Source organism: Scyliorhinus canicula, chromosome 12 (genome assembly GCF_902713615.1).
Source record: "Scyliorhinus canicula chromosome 12, sScyCan1.1, whole genome shotgun sequence".
Classification (NCBI taxonomy): Eukaryota; Metazoa; Chordata; class Chondrichthyes; order Carcharhiniformes; family Scyliorhinidae; genus Scyliorhinus; species Scyliorhinus canicula.
The window spans coordinates 988,991-1,007,787 of record NC_052157.1 but is presented as its reverse complement, the minus strand read 5'-3'; the positions used below and the strand labels follow the sequence as shown (position 1 = coordinate 1,007,787).

General features: G+C 45.6%; 1 protein-coding gene across 7 annotated transcripts in view; it reads right to left on the bottom strand.

The window, feature by feature from the left end:
- The window catches only part of trpm7 (transient receptor potential cation channel, subfamily M, member 7), a 215,726-nt gene that overhangs the window by 17,113 nt on the left and 179,816 nt on the right, over nucleotides 1-18,797 (bottom strand). For 6 of the 7 annotated variants that reach the window (XM_038813819.1, XM_038813820.1, XM_038813818.1 and 3 more), the window contains 4 exons: nucleotides 17,851-18,134; nucleotides 15,129-15,211; nucleotides 9,545-9,750; nucleotides 8,935-8,986 (listed from right to left, as the gene is read on the bottom strand). In XM_038813819.1, the coding sequence (XP_038669747.1) occupies nucleotides 8,935-8,986; nucleotides 9,545-9,750; nucleotides 15,129-15,211; nucleotides 17,851-18,134 (625 nt within the window). The remainder of the gene's footprint in view (nucleotides 1-8,934; nucleotides 8,987-9,544; nucleotides 9,751-15,128; nucleotides 15,212-17,850; nucleotides 18,135-18,797) is intronic. The other variant, XR_005462557.1, reaches the window with a different exon arrangement.

Below are 18,797 nucleotides of genomic sequence, written 5' to 3'. Positions count from 1 at the left end.
CCCTTTCAGTGACCTGTGGACCTGTACACCTAGATCACTCTGACTTTCAATACTCGAGGGTTCTACCATTCACTGTATATTCCCTACCTGCATTAGACCTTTCAAAATGCAACCCCTGTTGGTGGAAGGTCACGTGATCTGGATTGATGACGGGTAGCAGAAGTGGATAGCATTGTGGCTTCACAGCGCCAGGGTCCCAGGTTCTATTCCCCGCTGCGTCACTGTCTGTGCGGAGTCTCCACGTTCTCCCCGCGTCTGCGTGGGTTTCCTCCGGGTGCTCCGGTTTCCTCCCACAGTCCAAAGACGTGCAGGTTCGGTGGATTGGCCACGATAAATTGCCCTCAGTGACCAAAGGGGTTAGGAGGGGTGATTGGGTTGCAGGAATAGTGTGGAAGTGAGGGCTTAAGTGGGTTGGTGCAGACTCGATGGGCTGAATGGCCTCCTTCTGCACTGTATGTTCTATATTCTAATTTTTTGGCACGACCTTCAGTTTTCCATCTTTGAGTTGTATGAGCAACATCTGCTAATGAATCTCTCATTGTGTTTGTCAGGATGTAAACGTGTGAAAGCTCGGTGTGAAAGCTCGGAACCTTTTCTCTTTCCAGCTCTTGGACAATATAGCAAACAGGAAGCCACCTGAAGAGTCAGGCAAACTCAAAATATTAACTTTTTCTCTCCCTACAGATGTTGTCAGACCTGCTGAGTTTTCCCAGTATTCTCTTATCTCGTTTCAGGGAACCACCTCATGAATTCTTATAATAATAATCTTTATCGTCACAAGTAGGCTTACATTAACACTGCAATGAAAATCCCAAAATCCCCTCGTCGCCACATTCCGGCGCCTGTTCGGGTACACAGAGGGAGAATTCAAAATGTCCAAGTCACCCAACAGCACGTCTTTCGGGACTTGTGGGAGGAAACTGGAGGAAACCCACGCAGACACGGGGAGAACGTGCAGACTCCGCAGACAGTGACCCAAGCCGGGAATCGAACCTGGGAGCCTTCTCACTGGTCATACTATTCACTGGATAACGAGGAGCGGAAAAATGAGCAGAGGACCTGCCTTTGGGTAAGTCACTACTATAGGACAGAGTAATAAGGAACTTGAATTTTGTAACACCTTTCACAACTTCAGACCAACTCTGTGCATGAAGCCAATTCAATACAATTGTAACACAATTATTGTAACAAAAACATGACAGACCAACCTTTGCATCGCAGAGTCATGCTAACCTCAATGAGGAAATGCTTTAATCTGTTTTAGTGATGTTTGTATAGAGGTAACGCTCGGCCAGAAAATAGAGAACTCTCCCTTCCCTTTTTCAAAAGATACACAGAATGTTTTACACCCACCTGAGAGAATACAGAACCGTGGATTAATCCCATCTAAAACCCTGCACCTCTGACACAACAGTCTCAGTACTGCACTGAACTATTAGCCTAGATGACAGGACCAGTCCTGAAGGCAGGGCTGAATGCATAATCTCGCTGACTCAATGGCAACAGAGAAGCTGAACCGTGGCTTCCATCCATGTAAATGATGCTTCGAGTGTTGATTGGTCTTGATGTATAAAACTAAATGCAAGATATTTGGGAGAGAGTGGCAGACACTTTTTTTTAAAAACGTAGACGATTGAGAGACTGGAATTCACTAGCAGACGTTAAGTGTCAGCTTTGAACAATAGTTTAGATAGGGGTTTGTAGGGAAGGAGGGAAATTAAGAGTTTATGGGATAGGAAGGGCACAAGATTAAGATTATTGTGCATGGAGAACTGCAGATAATGGAGCTAAACTGTCTATTTCTGAATTGTTATTAGAAGCATTTATAAATGGTTTCAACTAGGAAAAATATTTTGAGTATCTTCATAGAGGAAAATGTGAGAACGAAAGAACTTTGAGAGGCAATCAAAAACACAGCTGTCTGATCAAGTTTAAGAGGACAGAAGTGGAGGGGTTTATGGAGGGAATCTATCAGTTTGTACTGGGACAGAGGCTGGTAGTGTTACAAAAAGCCTAAGGTGTAGAATAAGAAGAGATGATATTGGAGGAGGGCAATTGGCAAGGAACTTAAGTCACAAGAAGTTAAAGACAGGGAAGGGGAATCTCAAGGGGATTGAAACATGGATAAGAACATTAAATTTAAGGCTTTATAGGAAACAGGAGTCATTACAGATCAGCATAAACAAGGTGATGGGATGGCTAAGGGGGCGGGGCAGGCTAATTCTGTTGGCATGGTAGCACAGCGGTCAGCACTGCTGCCCCACGGTGCCAGGGACCCGGGTTCATTTCCAGCCTCAGGTCATTGTGTGGATTTTCACCCCCCCCACCCCACCGTCTGCGTGGGTTTCTTCCGGGTGCTCCGGTTTCCTCCCAGTCCAACGATGTGCAGATTAGGTGGATTGGTCGTGATCAATTGGCCCTTAGTATCCAAAGGTTAGATGGGGTAAAGGGATAGGGGAATGGCGTGTGCCTAAGTGGTGTGCCCTTTCCGAAGGTCGTTGCAGACTCGATGGGCTGAATGGCCTCCTTCTACAATGTAGAAGCACAGTGGTGCAGTGGTTAGCCCTGCTGCCTCACGGCGCTGAGGTCCCAGGTTCAATCCTGGCTCTCGGTCACTGTCCGTGTGGAGTTTGCACGTCCTCCCTGTGTTTGCGTGGGTTTCACCCCCACAACCCAAAGATGTGCAGGGTAGCTGAATTGGCCACGTTAAATTGCCCCTTAATTGGAAAAAATTAATTGGGTACTCTAAATTTAAAAAAAAAAGGATTGTACAGGGGCTTCAGCAAGTGACAAGGTCAGAATAGAGGCAGGTGCTGCTATGGGGTTAGAAACTGAGCTTAGAGTTAAACCAGGACAAGTTTCTGAATGGGCCAGGGTGGGGGGAAAAGAGTCCATGGCAAATGTGCTGGGATTAAAGACAAAGGCTTCACAGGAGCTAAATAAAAGGGCAAATGAGAGGGTATAATCAAGAACTCTGGAGGAGTTCTCCTTCTGCATTGTAAATTCTATGAAAGCACATGGAGCAGTTTAGGTAAATAGCGTTGACTCATTTTAGGAGATGCTACATCAACACATGCAGAGGAAAGGATGAAGGTATGTGAACAGGGTTAGATGAAGAGACTGGTGTGAAGCATAAACATCAGCACAGACCAATTGGGCCAAATGGCCTGTTTGTCTCAGACTTGATGCAATCATTTAAGTGGTTGAAATTGTACATGAAGCAACAGGCAGAGAGAAAACTTCCTCATGGCTGCACTGCTTTCAGAATACTTCTGAAACCTGGCGGAACAGTATTAGATGTTATACTGTGATGAGCCACCGAATTTAGTGACCAATATTGGCTAAACATTTCAATAATCCCAATCTGTACCAGTACTCAAATCAAATTGGACTGACTTCTGGTGGCGGCCATGGAGCGAGCGGTCACACATTTGTTGGCTCAAGGTGGTATTTTTTGGTCCTTTTCCCGTCTGAGAGGCGACGTTTGGATGGAAAGAAGTGCAGGAGTGCCCGGGGAAGGTGTAACTCCTCTGGTGTGGCTGGTGGATGGATCCACAAACTAGGGGTGGGTCCAGAAGAAAGAGCAGCTGGAACAGGAGAGACTTCGAGATGCGCCACAGGATAAGATGGCGGAGGGCAAGGGGGCTACCCTGCCAGCCCAGTGACCCGCTGGTGGAGTTTCTGAATCCCAAGTTCAGCCAGCAGAGGAAGGAGGCCATGACGGACATTGCCAAATTGGTGGAGCCGGTCAAAGCAGGGATCAAGAGTCGAGCAGAGGCTGGAGTCCCAGGGCCGGGTGATCTAGAAAGTGAAGGAGGCGGTGGGGGAGGTTTGGGAAAGTAATTTTCATATTTTACTGGATGTGGGGTTGTTGGCGGATGAGGTGTGCGAGCGGGTGAAGGCTGCCAACCGGGGTATGTGGAGCTCATTGACACAGGGGGACGTCATGGCCGCCACGCTGTGGGAGGTACTCAAGGCAATGGTTGGGGGGGGGGGGGGATGTATTTCAATTTGGGTGCATATGGAAAAGAGATGGGCAGAGATGGCAAGGCTGGTGGAACAGATTCAGTGGGTGGGCAGGGAGTTTTCGGAGACTCCGGAGGCAGGGTTGTTGAAGGAGAGGCACAGATTTCAGATGGAGGTTGGATCAGTGTCCATGGGGAAGGCAGTAGGGCAGCTGCGAAAGGGTACTGAGGGATAGTATTTCTGAGCATCTGGAAAGACACTGCTTGATTAGGGATAGTCAGCACGGATTTGTGAGGGGTAGGTCTTGCCTTACAAGCCTTATTGAATTCTTTGAGGAGGTGACCAAGCACATGGATGAAGGTAAAGCAGTGGATGTGGTGTACATGAATTTTAGTAAGGCATTTGATAAGGTTTCCCATGGTAGGCTTATGCAGAAAGTAAGGAGGCAGGGGATAGTGGGGAATTTGGCCAGTTGGATAACTAACAGGCTAACCGAAAAAGTCAGAGAGTGGTGGTGAATGGCAAATATTCAGCCTGGAGCCCAGTTATCAGTGGCGTACCGCATGGATCAGTTCTGGGTCCTCTGCTGTTTGTGATTTTCATTAATGACTTGGATGAGGGAGTTGAAGGGTGGGTCAGTAAATTTGCAGATGATGCAAAGATCGGTGGAGTTGTGGATGGTGAGGAGGGCTGTTGGCGACTGCAAAGGGACATAGATAGAATGCAGAGCTGGGCTGAGAAGTGGCAGATGGAGTTTAACCCTGAAAAGTGAGAGGTTGTCCATTTTGGAAGGACAAATATGAATGCGGAATACAGGGTTAACGGTAGGGTTCTTGGCAATGTGGAGGAGCAGAGAGATCTTGGGGTCTATGTTCATAGTTCTTTGAAAGTTGCCACTCAAGTGGATAGAGCTGTGAAGAAGGCCTATGGTGTGCTAGCGTTCATTAGCAGAGGGATTGAATTTCAGAGCCACGAGGTGATGATGCAGCTGTACAAAACCTTGGTACGGCCACATTTGGAGTACTGTGTGCAGTTCTGGTCGCCTCATTTTAGGAAGGATGTGGAAGCTTTGGAAAAAGGTGCAAAAGAGATTTACCAGGATGTTGCCTGGAATGGAGAATGGAGGTCTTACGAGGAAAGGTTGAGGGTGCTAGGCCTTTTCTCATTAGAACGGAGAAGGATGAGTACAACTTGACAGAGGTTTATAAGATGATCAGGGGAATAGATAGAGTAGACAGTCAGAGACTTTTTCCCCGGGTGGAACAAACCATCACAAGGGGGGACATAAATTTAAGGTAAATGGTGGAAGATATAGGGGGGATGTCAGAGGTAGGTTCTTTATCCAGAGAGTAGTGGGGGCATGGAATGCACTGCCTGTGGAAGGAGTTGAGTAGGAAACATTAGAGACCTTTAAACGGCTATTGGATAGGTACATGGATTACGATAGAATGATGGGGTGTAGATTAATTTGTTCGGCACAACATCGTGGGCCGAAGGGCCTGTTCTGTGCTGTATTTTCTATGTTCTATGTTATGAACTGAAGGAGGTCAGTATTAATAGAGAAATGGTGTTGGGGAAATTGATGGGATTGAAGGCCAATTACTCCCTCGGGCCTGATAATCGCCATCTCCAGAGTACTTAAGGAAGTGGCCTGAGAACAGTGGATTTATTGGTGGTCATCTTCCAGGATTCTATAGACTCTGGAACAGTTGCTACAGATTGGAGTGAAGCTATGTAACCCGTCCCTTTAAAAAGGGAGGCATAGAGAAAACAGGGAATGTGTCCTATCGAAAGGACAGGTAGATGGGCAAAGCGGGCGGTGTTGCATTGTTAGTAAGGAATGAAGTTAAATCGATAGCAAGGAGCGATATAGGATCAGAAGGCATAGAATGTGTGGGTAGAGTTGAGGAAATCGCAAAGGTAAAAAGACCCTGATGGGAGTTATGTACAGGCCCCCTAGCAGTAGTCAGGATGTGAGGCAGAAAGTAAATCAGAAGATAGAAAAGGCATGTAAAAAAGGCAATATTACAATAATCATGGTGGACTTCAATATGCAGGTGGACTGGGAAACTCAGGTTGGTAGCGATCCCAAGAAAAGGAATTTGGTGGAATGTCTAAAAGACGTTTTTTGGAGCACCTTGTGGTAGACCCCACTAGGGAACAGGCAATTCTGGATTTAGTGATGTGTAATGAGGCAGACTTGATTAGGGATGTTAAGGTGAAGGAACCCTTTGGGAGCAGAGACCACAATATGATAGAATTTACCCTGCAGTTTGAGTGTAGCTAGCTAGTAATATAAGATGATCCTCGAGCTGGAAAAGGTGTCGACGGACAAAGTTAAAAGGTTGGTGGTGACCCATGGGAGTTTGAGGGAGGAAGTTGAGGACCAGGAGGGGATGTCCCAATGCCAGAACATTCGGATTGTGGGCCTGCCAGAGGGGATCAAGGGCAATTCGCAGGCAGTGATCTGACGGGTTATGTTGCCCAAATGCTGGGCAACCTAGTCACGAGGGACAGCTTCCCCAACCCCCGGAGATCGGCAGAGCGCACAGATCACTCTGGCTGAAGCCCAAGGTGGGGGAACAACCAAGGGCGATAATCGCAAAACTGCATCGTTACCAGGATCATGAGGAGGTCACCACAGATGAAGGTGAGCAGCTTGGAAGGATACAGAATCTGGAGTTAGCAGGACATTGGGGTAGACCTGGCAAAGCGCAGGGCCAAGTTCAACCAGGCAAAATTGGCCCTGTCCAGGAACAGAGTAAAATTTGGAATGCTGTTCCCAGCCAGGCTCTGGGTCACGTACCAGAATAAGGAACATTACTTCAACACCCCAGCGGAGGTGGAAAAGTCTGTTAGGCCGAACAACCTGGACAAGGGGCAAGCAAGGCAACGCTGAAGGTGAAGTAGAGGAGGAAGAGGAACAAAACCAATTTGATGGTTTAGCAGGGGCTGGTTTAGCACAGCGGGCTAAACAGCTGGCTTGTAATGTAGAACAATGCCAGCAGCACGGGTTCAATTCCCGTACCAGCCTCCCCGAGCAGGCGCCGGAATGTGGCGACTAGGGGCTTTTCACAGGATCTTCATTGAAGCCTACTTGTGACAATAAGCAATTATTATTATGATGGACACACACAATGTTTGCGTGGGACTGTACTACCATGTTTTCATCAGAAAGATGAGATTAAAGGGAAGGGCATGGGCTGTGGCAGGCAGGTGAGGGATAGGCAGAGGGAGCGGACAGTCAGAGGGCATGACAGGGTAAGACCAGCCCCGGTGGGGCCACTACACCAGCGGGGAAAGCTAATGTAAGAATACGACAGCAAGGGCCACAGCGCTCCGCCCGGGGGGAGGCTGAAGGTGGGGTTACTAGCGGAGGAGGTGGTGTGGGGCAGAGAAAGAGAGACACAGGAGATATTCGGAGGCCCCGGATGCAGGGTTGTTGAAGGAGAGGCAGAAGCTCCAGATGGAGTTTGGGCTGGTGCCCACGGGGAGATGTGGAGGAATTTCTTCATTCGGAGGATGGTGAATCTTTAGAATTCTCTGTCCCAGCGGGCTGTGGAGGCGGAGTCATTGAGCATGTTCAAGACTGAGATAGATTTCTACATCTTAAAAACATCAAGGGATGGGCAGCACGGTGGCGCAGTGGGTAGCACTGCTGCCTCACAGCGCCGATGACCCGGGTTCGATCCCGGCCCCGGGTCACAGTCCGTGTGGAGTTTGCACATTCTCCCCATGTGTGTGGGTCTCACCCCCACAACCCAAAGATGTGCAGGGTAGGCGGATTGGCCACGCTAAATTGTCCCTTAATTGTAGAGAATTGGGTACTCTAAATTTATATTTGTAAAAATCAAGGGATACGGAGATAGTGTGGGAAAATGGTGCTGCAGTAGATCAGAATGTAGCAAGTTGAGGGCAGCACGGTGGCGCAATGGGTTAGCACTGCAGTCTCACGGCGCCGAGGTCCCAGGTTCGATCCCGGCTCTGGGTCCGTGTGGAATTTGCACATTCTCCCCGTGTTTTCGTGGGTTTTGCCCCCACAACCCCAAGATGTGCAGGGTAGGTGGATTGAATGCGCTAAATTGCCTCTTAATTGGGAAAAAATAAGAATTGGGTCCTCTAAATTTACAAAAAAGAATGTAGCAAGCGGAACTTCGTTTTTACACGAGTTGATGCACTACCTTGAAACAAAGCACAGATTGTGTCAGGAACATGAGCACCCCATCTTATTTTGAAAAATACTTTGAACTTGAGAAAAGCCACATGGAAGCAGCCTTTGTTTGCTGAAAAGATCAACAAGGAGTTGTTTGTAGTTAGTTCCACCAACATCAATTCAGCTAATCTGTGAATCAGACTCAAAGTAAGCTAAAAGACATTAGGCAGCCAGGGTAGATGTACCTCATACAAATACAGTTCACCTAAATACTAATGTCTTAGAAATTAATACAAGAAACCTCACAAACAGTGGTTAGCACTGCTGCCTCACAGCGCCAGAGTCCCAGGTTCAATTCCAGCCTCGGTGACTGTCTGTGCGGAGTCTGCATGTTCTCCATTTCTGTGTGGGTTTCCTCTGGGTGCTCCGGTTTCCTCCCACAGTCCAAAGATGTACAGGGTAGCTGGATTTGCCATGCTAAATTGCCCTTAGTGTCCAAAAGTTAGGTCAGGTTATGGGCCTAGGTAATCTGTGTGCATGACCATTATCTGTATCAAATGCATGCCTGCACCGGACTGCGTGAGAGAATGAGGATGTCTTACGTGTTGAATTTGAGGTGTGTGTGTGTGTGTGTGTGTGTGTGTGTGTGGTGTGTGTGTGTGAGAGAGAGAGAGAGAGAGAGAGAGAGAGAGAGAGAGAATAAACAGCTTTCTTTATTTTTAAACTTCATTAACATGGCCAACGGCCTTTGAAATTGCACCCTATGCCAACGGCCAGTTGAAGGAGGAAGGAAGACCACGTTAACAGATACTAACCGTTTCTCCTCAGACTTTATTACTGAAGGGTCAGTCAAGTTCTCCCCAACACCTACAAAAGGAAATGTATAACATTTTATTATCTTTAAATAAAGAAAGAGGTATTTAGACATTTGCAAATCAGGCTCCACAACCTGCTGTGGTATCTGCATATTCGCACACTAAAATAAATAAAATCTTTGAGCAAATCCAAGTTCCCTTTTTTGGAAATAGGACATTCCGTTTTGAGGAGAGGAAAGGCTATTCATTCCAAACATTACTTGTTTCAGGATCCAAGTTCTCTCACTCTAACTCTTCATTTTCTGCCTATTCTCTTAATAACCCTATAAAAAGCATTGCCTTAATTCCAGGTCGTTTTCTCAACTCTGCTGGCAATTTAGTGGAAAGTTCCAATTTCTACATTTTACTATCCTTCTCAGTAAAGTTTTGAAAGTTTGGCTGCTCCCAGTTGCAAAGCATCTCGTGCAATTCCCAAATTCAAAGATTAAGCCACGAGGAACAAATTTAGAATGCACAGCATTTGTTTAAAACAAATGTCAAAAGCACACACATCTCACAATGAATCAATACACGACTGCCTCACTTTAACACAGAGCCTAGTTGCACTCACCCTGCAGGTCCAGAACCAACAATTCACCTCTTGTATACTCATAGGTCCAGTGACTAAAGGCAAGCATGGTCTCCTCCAGCACGTTGATTGGACGGATCTCATCTCCACTGTTGTGATTGAATTTCCGGAATTCTCCAGTCATGCACTCCTCAATTGCAAACCATTGGCTGGCTGAATGACAGTATAGAAGGAACACCTCCAGAAACCTGAGGTTAAACAGACATTCAGTACACGGACATAGGAACCAGACAACTTCAAATTGTTACTCTAAAAATATACAAATTCTTGGATACAACAGGAATGATTCATGATTTTGCAGCTATTCAAATTCAAATGGTGAATTAAACAAAGAACAAAGAAAATTACAGCACAGGAACAGGCCCTTCAGCCCTCCCAGCCTGCGCCGATCCAGATCCTTTATCTAAACCTGTCTCCTATTTTCCAAGGTCTACTTCTCTCTGTTCCCCACCCGTTCATATACCTGTCCAGGTGCGTCTTAAATGATGCTATCGTACCCGCCTCTACCACCTCCGCTGGCAAAACGTTCCAGGCACCCACCACCCTCTGCGTAAAAAACTTTCCACGCACATCTCCCTTAAACTTTTCACCTCTCACCTTGAAATTGTGACCCCTTGTAACTGACACCCCCAATCTTGGAAAAAGCTTGTTGCTATCCACCCTGTCCATACCTCTCATAATTTTGTAGACCTCAATCAAGTCCCCCCTCAATCTCCGTCTTTCCAACGAAAACAATCCTAATCTACTCAACCTTTCTTCATAGCTAGCACCCTCCATACCAGGCAACATCCTGGTGAACCTCCTCTGCACCCTCTCCAAGGCATCCACATCCTTCTGGTAATGTGGCGACCAGAACTGCATGCAGTATTCCAAATGTGGCCGAACCAAATTCCTATACAACTGTAACATGACCTGCCAACTCTTGTACTCAATACCCCGTCCGATGAAGGCAAGCATGCTGTATGCCTTCTTGACCACTCTATCAACCTGCGTTGCCACCTTCAGGGTACAATGGACCTGAACTCCCAGATCTCTCTGCGCATCAATTTTACCCAAGACCCTTCCATTGAACATATAGTCCGCTCTTGAATTTGATCTTCCAAAATGCATCACCTCGCATTTGCCTGGATTGAACTCCATCTGCCATTTCTCTGCCCAACTCTCCAATCTATCTATATTTTGTTGTATTCTCTAACAGTCCTCCTCGCTATCTGCAACTCCACCAATCTTAGTATCATCTGCAAACTTGCTAATCAGACCATCTATACCTTCCTCCAGGTCATTTATGTCCTTTGTAACGGTACCTTTGTAACAAGGACTGAATGATACTGCGGTCATTTTCTTTTCCTTCCACAAAAGGTCAACATTACAGTTCACAAACAGTAATGCCACACTGAGCATCACACACAATGCTATTAAGTGCCATCCTCCAATACCGTGGGATGTTTTATAACATTAAATGTTCTATAGGGTGGCATGGTAGCACATTGGTTAGCACTGTTGCTTCACAGTACCGGGGACCCGGGTTCGATTCCTGACTTGGGTCACTGTCTGTGCAGAATCTGCATGTTCTCCCCGTGCCTGCGTGGGTTTCCTCCGGGTGTCCGGTTTCATGTTCTATGGATAGGCACATGGAGCACACCACAATGACAGGGAATGGGATAGCTTGATCTTGGTTTCGGCAAAAGCTCGGCACAACATCGAGGGCTGAAGGGCCTGTTCTGTGCTGTACTGTTCTATGTTCCTTCCACAAGTCCCGAGAGACGTGCCTGTTCGGTAATTTGGACATTCTGAGTTCTCCCTCAGTGTACCCGAACAGGCGCCGGAATGTGGCAGAGACCCGTGTTCGATCCCAGCCCTGGGTCACTGTCCATGCAGAGTTTGCACATTCTCCCTGTATCTGTGTGGGTCTTACCCCCACAACCCAAAGATGTTCAGGGTAGGTGGATTGGCCACAATAAATTGTCCCTTACTTGAAAACATTTTTAGCAATTATTAACAGAAAAGAACAAGAATATGACGATTGTCGGGCAGCACAGTGGTTAGCACTGCTGCCCCATGGCACCGAGGACTCAGGTGTAATCCCGCCCTGGGTCAATGTCCATGTGGATGCACATTCTCCATGCTAAAATTGCCCCTTAATTGAGAAAAAAATTGGGTACTCTAAAGTTATTTTTAAAAATATGATTATTACCACAACGTCAGCCACCTTAGAAGGCAGGGCAGTTACATTCATGTTATTTTGGAAAGAATACTAGGATTGGAAATAGCGGATGACTGCATTGGATAATACAATACTTCTGCTACTGGACACACAAGGAATCAAGATCAAAATCCATCCATTAGCACTTTTCAAAAATTGCTGGGATGGGGTTTCGCTGGTACGCCAGCATTCATTGCCCATTCCTCACTACCCTTCAGAAGGTGGTGGTCAGCTGCATTCTTGAACCGCTGCAATTTATGTGGTGTAAGTAAACCCACAATGCTGTTAGGGAGGGAGTTGCTGGATTTTGACCCAGCGACAGTGAAGGAACGGCCGATATATTTCCAAGTCAGGGTGATGAGTGGCTTGGTGGGGTTCCCAAGTAACTGCTGCTCTTGTCCTTCGAGGTGGTTGCAGATTTGGAAGGTGCTGCAAAGGACCCTTGTTGAGTTGCTGTATCTTGTAGATGATACCCACAACTGCCACAGTGCAAAAGCTGTACAAAGGTGCAGTGTGGTGTATTTGTGGATGGCGTGCCAATCAAGTGGCCGTTTTGTCCTGGATGGTGTCGAGCTTCGAGTGTTGATGGAGCTGCACTCATCCAGGCAAGTGGAGAGTATTCCATCACACTCCTGACTTGTGCCTTGTAGGTGGACAGACTCGAGAGTCAGGAGTTACTCACTTCATTCCTAGCCTCTGACCTCTGTTCAAGCCACAGTATTTGTATGGCTAGTCCAGTTCAGTTTCTGGCCAATGGCAACTCCAGGATGTTGATAGTGGAGGATTCAGTAATGGGAATTCCATTGAATGTCAAGGGGCGATGGTTAAGATTCTTGTTCGAGATGGTCATTGCCTGGAAACTGTGTGGCGCAAATTTAACTTGCCACTTGTCAGCCCAAGCCTGGACATTGGCCAAGTCTTGCTGCATTTGGACATGGACTGCTTCATTAACTGACAAGTTTCAAATTGTGCTGAACATTTTGCAATCATGAATGAATATCCCCACTTAAGGGAGGTCATGGATGAAGCAGCTGAAGATGGTTAGGCCTCGGACACTACCCTGAGGAACCTCTACAGTGATGTCCGAAATTAAAACATGTATTATGGAAAGCTAGATTAAGCATGTATATTTTCGGATTGAATTGTAGCTTCAACTGTGAGAGTTCATTCAACAACTAATTAGTTTCCAGTGCACAATACTACAGGCAGTTGACATCCTGTGTCACATTCAGATGAAAGAGTTGGAACTTGGGTGACAATTGGTCCAGAGGGTATAGACATCATCAATTGCCAATTTCAATCATAAATTTCTATGTCCACACTGATTACAGCAATTGTTTATGTAAACCTGTTACACAGTTAAGTGCAGCTTTCGAATACTCGTGCTATACACCTGGACTAGGAGGTCTTGTGGTATAAGGGGTAATGTCGCTGCCTCAAAACCAGAAGCTCCGGATTTAAGATCCACTCCAGGACTTGATCGTCAAGGAAGGTGCAGGTTTGAATATCAACTTGTGAATCTTCCAGAACAGGCCAATGACAGGAGATAGGGAGGCACAGTGGCAAACATTGCTGCCTCACAGTCCTAGGGACCCGGGCTTTTTTCTGATTGGAGGGCTGTGATTAGTGGTGTTCAGCAGGGATCAGTGCTGGGACCTTTGCTGTTCGTAGTATATATAAATTATTAGGAGGAAAGTGTAACTGATCTGATTAGTAAGTTTGCAGACGACACAAAGGTTGGTGGAATTGCGGATAGCGATGAGGACTGTCAGAGGATACAGCAGGATTTGGATCGTTTGGAGACTTGGGCGGAGAGATGGCAGATGGAATTTTATCCGGACAAATGTGAGGTGATGCATTTTGGAAGGTCTAATGCAGGTAGGGAATATACAGTGAATGGCAGAACCCTCAAGAGTATTGACAGTCAGAGAGATCTAGGTGTACAGGTCCACAGGTCACTGAAAGGGGCAACACAGGTGGAGAAGGTAGTCAAGAAGGCATATGGCATGCTTGCCTTCATTGGCCGGGGCATTGAGTATAAGAATTGGCAAGTCATGTTGCAGCTGTATAGAACCTTGGTTAGGCCACACTTGGAGTATAGTGTTCAATTCTGGTTGCCACACTACCAGAAGGATGTGGAGGCTTTAGAGATGGTGCAGAAATGATTTACCAGGATGTTGCCTGGTATGGAGGGCATTAGCTATGAGGAGCGGTTGAATAAACTTGGTTTGTTCTCACTGGAACGACTGAGGTTGAGGGGCGATCCAAATGAAAAAAAATGAAAATCACTTATTGTCACAAGTAGGCTTCAAATGAAGTTACTGTGAAAAGACCCTAATCGCCACATTCCAGCGCCTGTTCGGGGAGGCTGGTACGGGAATGTGATAAGAGGTCTACAAAATTATGAGTGGCATAGACAGAGTGGATAGTCAGAGGCTTTTCCCAGGGGAGAGGGGTCAATTACTAGGGGGCATAGGTTTAAGGTGGGAGGGGAAAGGTTTTGAGAAGATGTACGAGGGAAGTTTTTTTTATTTTTACACAGAGGGTAGAGGGTGCCTGGAACTCGCTGCCGGAGGTGGTAGTGGAAGCAGGGACGATAGTGACATTTAAGGGGTATCTTGACAAACTGAATAGGTTGGGAATAGACGGATACAAACCCAGGAAGTGTAGAAGATTTTAGTTTAGATGGGCAGCATGGTCGGCACGGGCTTGGCGGGCCGAAGGGCCTATTCCTGTGCTGTACTTTTTTGTGTTCTTTGTTCTTTAATCCCCGCCATAGGTGACTGTGCGGAGTCTGCACGTTCTCCCAGTGCCTGCGCGAGTTTCTCCGGGTGCTCGGTTTCCTCCCGCAGTCCAAAGATGTGCAGGTTGGGTGGGCTTAGGTGGGGATAGGGCGGGGGAGTGGGTCTACGTCGAGTGCTCTTTTGGGGGGTCGGTACAGACTCAATGGGCCAAATGGCTTCCTTCAGCTCTGTAGGGATATGATAAAAGGAGTGATTCTTGTTCAACCATAAGTTGTCATAAATTAGAGCTTCAGCCATCACTATCCACAACTTCCAGCTCTAACTTAGATGTAAAGGTGCACGTGGACACCTGGGGGAGGGGGGGTTTGCATTCAGGACCACAGCCTTGCCCTGCCCTGCCAGGGATTATGGCACTGCAGGAGGTCAGGGATGCCTTTGGGCAGTGAACGCAAGTAGGAAGCCCTGGACTCGGGAGGACGGAATTTGAGAACAGATTTTACACTGCCTTTTACTAGTGGAAACGCATTTATTCATAATGGAAATTTATAGTTTATAACTTGTAATGGCAAAAGTTGGCAGGAAGCATTTTATAGATAGTGACCCAATTATTTCTCCCCACCTTGGAGAATATGGAATGGTCTTTGGTTTCATTTGATTGAAGGCAAAAGCAAGCTTCTGTGCTGCCCTCTGCTGCTGTATTTCCTGGGAAAGAGACGCCAATTAGAACCATGTACAGTAAATTCCTAAACACAAAGCATCTATTTATTACAAGCTGAAATATACTGAAGCTTACACTCAAACAGGAGTCATTGCTTAATGTTGTTAGGAGTTGGCTCTGGGAGTGTGGCTCTGTTGTATTAATACCCATTTTCTCAGTCAGAGAGATGGAATTAGAGAACAAATATGAGCAGCTACTCCTGCAGTTCTACTGACAATCCAATCAATGACTGAAATCCCAACCACTGCTAAAAATCAACTGAAAAATTGCATTTTAAGACCAAGCAGAATAATGTACAATTTCAGCCAAAAACCTTTAAATATACAACCCCACCTCTGGAGTTTAAACAATTAGTTACATTTTTCATATAAATAGCAGTGCAAGACTTTACAGTTTATTGAAAAATATTATGGCATGTTCTTTATCCCATGAGAAGTGCTCTTCTTATTTTGATGGTATTGATTTGGCAATGTGAGGCTGCGCTCTGTCACATTGCCGGCAGCTTGTAGGCACTTGGGGAAGTTGGGGAGCAGGGTGTAGCGATGTGGCAGGAGAAGAGGTCATTTTCCTTTCAGTTCACACTGGCACAGACCATCAGTCCAGTAATAAAGCTTCTCCAAGGAGTCACAACATTACTATATTGACCCTATTCAAGAAAATAATTTTAAATAAAACATGGCATCCTTTTAACTAGTTAATTCTAACTTTCAAACTTCCCCAATGGGATGTGAACTCATTCAGTTTCTCACCACAGATATTGCCACACCGAAGTATTTTCAGCATTGTGTGTATTTATGGAATCATTTCTGTTAACCACTCTCAGCAATGGCTGAGGTTAGCAGAGTCCACATTCACTGACTCACTTTGAAGTTGCCCTTCTGGGGCTGGATCATGTTTGAAGCGCAGAGCAAGACTGCATGAAAGAGAAGGTTTATTTTGTTGCTTTTTCTCGCTCTGGAGGGGTGGCTATCTATCTCAACACTAAAAATAAATCAGCATTTGTTATTGTGAAGGTGCATTTTGTTTTGGTGGGTGTTCTGCATGAACAAAGTGTGAAATCTATTCTATGCTTGATCACATGCACAGCAGCTTTAACACTTTAGAATATTGCACGCTGGCACATCAATGTAATAGTTTTAGAAGCAGCACTGCAAATGAAGTAAAATAACACATTGGTCTATCGCACCCTCAGAACATCCCAAAACATTTCAAAAGTTATTTTTGACATGTAGTCGATGCTGTAATGTAGCGAAACACGACACTTAATGTGTCCAGAACCAGAGGCACCCCTTCTGCACCAACAATACATGTGCCCAACATGCAACAGACGAGTTCAAACTGGACCGATTAGCCATCTTCAAACACGTGCCACCTGAAACGTAATGAATTCTAGTTGACGTCATGGTCATCTTCGACCACAATGGACAAACACTTAATAATATGTAGGTAGGATCACACATTCCCTTGGTTGCTACATCTAACATTGCGTGGCCAAGATTTCAAGTAACAGCCTCAGAAAATGTACTCCGAATTGAAAGTATAACCAGCACTCTCATTGTGAATATACCACACAGCTCGTCAGATTCAGGATTAAAAAAGTATTTCACCTCTTCAAATAATTTTTCAGCACAAGTATCTTGTGATTGTGGTAATAATCAATCAGGAATAATCAATCAATCAGGAATCAATCAATCAGTAATAATCAATCAATCCAGATACCACTGGACTACACAAAACTGTCCCAAACAGCACGAACCAGCAACCCCATCCAAATAGTAACAGGGAAAAGGAAACATTACATTCTTCCAGGGTTGGGACTGAGTGCAAAGAGCTTTGCTGTGTAGGTTATGCCTGATTTGAGAATATTTGATAAGATATAAATATTGTAAGCTTGAGAGGTTTGATTGCCCAACATGGAAATCCCTCATCAATATGCAAGACATGGCATTAAAACCACTCATTTTATTCAACCAAAATCTAAACTAAATGGAAAACAAAACTGTTCTCTACCAACATTTCCTGTCTGCTGTGAACATTTCTTCACCCACCTAGGTACAGTAAATGCTGGAAGGAAGCACTAAACACAACTCCAGGATTTTGTGTCCTTCCAACAAACATTTTGGAACAAACCGAGGCCGGCAACCTTTTCAAATGAAAAATTTCAAAGATAAAATAGTGGCCAAAAAGTCATTATTTTTCTTTTTCGTTTTTTAAAAAAACTTAGAGTACCCAATTCATTTTTTTCAAATTAAGGGGCAATTTAGCGTGGCCAATCCACCTACCCTGCACATCTTTGGGTTGTGGGGGTGAAACCCACGCAAACACGGGGAGAATGTGCAAACTCCACACAGACAGTGACCCAGAGCTGGGATCGAACCGTGGCGCCGTGAGGCAGCAGTGCTAACCACTGCGCCACCGTGCTGCCCTAAAAAGTCATTTTTAATTGATAAAGAATTTGGCCAACTATTTTTTTCTGCAAGTTTAGAGTCATTGGATTGTAAATCTTAATATAATAGTAAGGGGTATAATGTAAAATTTAAATGCTGAGAGCTGCCACCAACCTCCTGATGAATCAAAGAGTGAAGAAAACAAATATATATCTTAAAGAGCGCTGAGCATTTACCTTCAAACACAGATGTAACACAGTATCTTCCTTGTAGATTCTCTTCCATGTGTTCACAACTTCAGGAAGGAAAGATTTCACAATATACAGCTGACCTGGTTTTAGTATATCGAACTCCGACCACGTGCACTCCACTTTCAATGCTCGTCGCAAGCCCCCTCCCATTTCTTCTTTGCTTAAGAACTCAATTTTAGCACATCGCCCTTGTTGTGACCAGGAAGACATGCTATTGTTCAGACTGATTGGTGAGCTCTCCTCTAGCCTATATATAGTAACAGGTTCACCTTCAACATGAGAGAAATAAAGTGTGAGAAAGTTCAAAACAAGTCCACTCTGAAACAACACAAAGCAGGTGATAACATTTTTGTAGTTGTATCTTTTCCATTTTATATTATATCATTTGTGTGAACTTTCTTCATATGTTCCTTCTAAACTGCAAATATGCTACACTTCAAAAACCATCCCCACATCATTATTCCGGTGTTGAAATCAATTCTCAGTAAAATAAAAGCAAAACACTGCGGATGCTGGAAATCTGAAATAAAAACTGCTACAAAAACTCGGGTCTGGCAGCTTCCGGGAGGAGAGTAATAGTTAATGCTTCAGAATCCAAACTAACTCTGATTTGGATCTTCGAGAGTCACATTAGATTTGAAATGCTAACTCTTAGTCTCTCCACACAAGCTGCCAATCATAGAACAGACAGTGCAGAAGGAGGCCATTCGGCCCATCAAGTCTGCACCAACCCACTTAAGCCCTCGCCTCCCCCTAGCCTCGTAACCTAATAACCCCTCCCAACCGTTTTGGGCACTAAGGGCAATTTATCAAGGCCAATCCACCCAACCTGCACGTCTTGGACTGTGGGAGGAAACCGGAGCACCCGGAGGAAACCCACGCAGACACTGGGAGAACGTGCAGCCTCCACACAGACAGTGACCCAGCGGGGA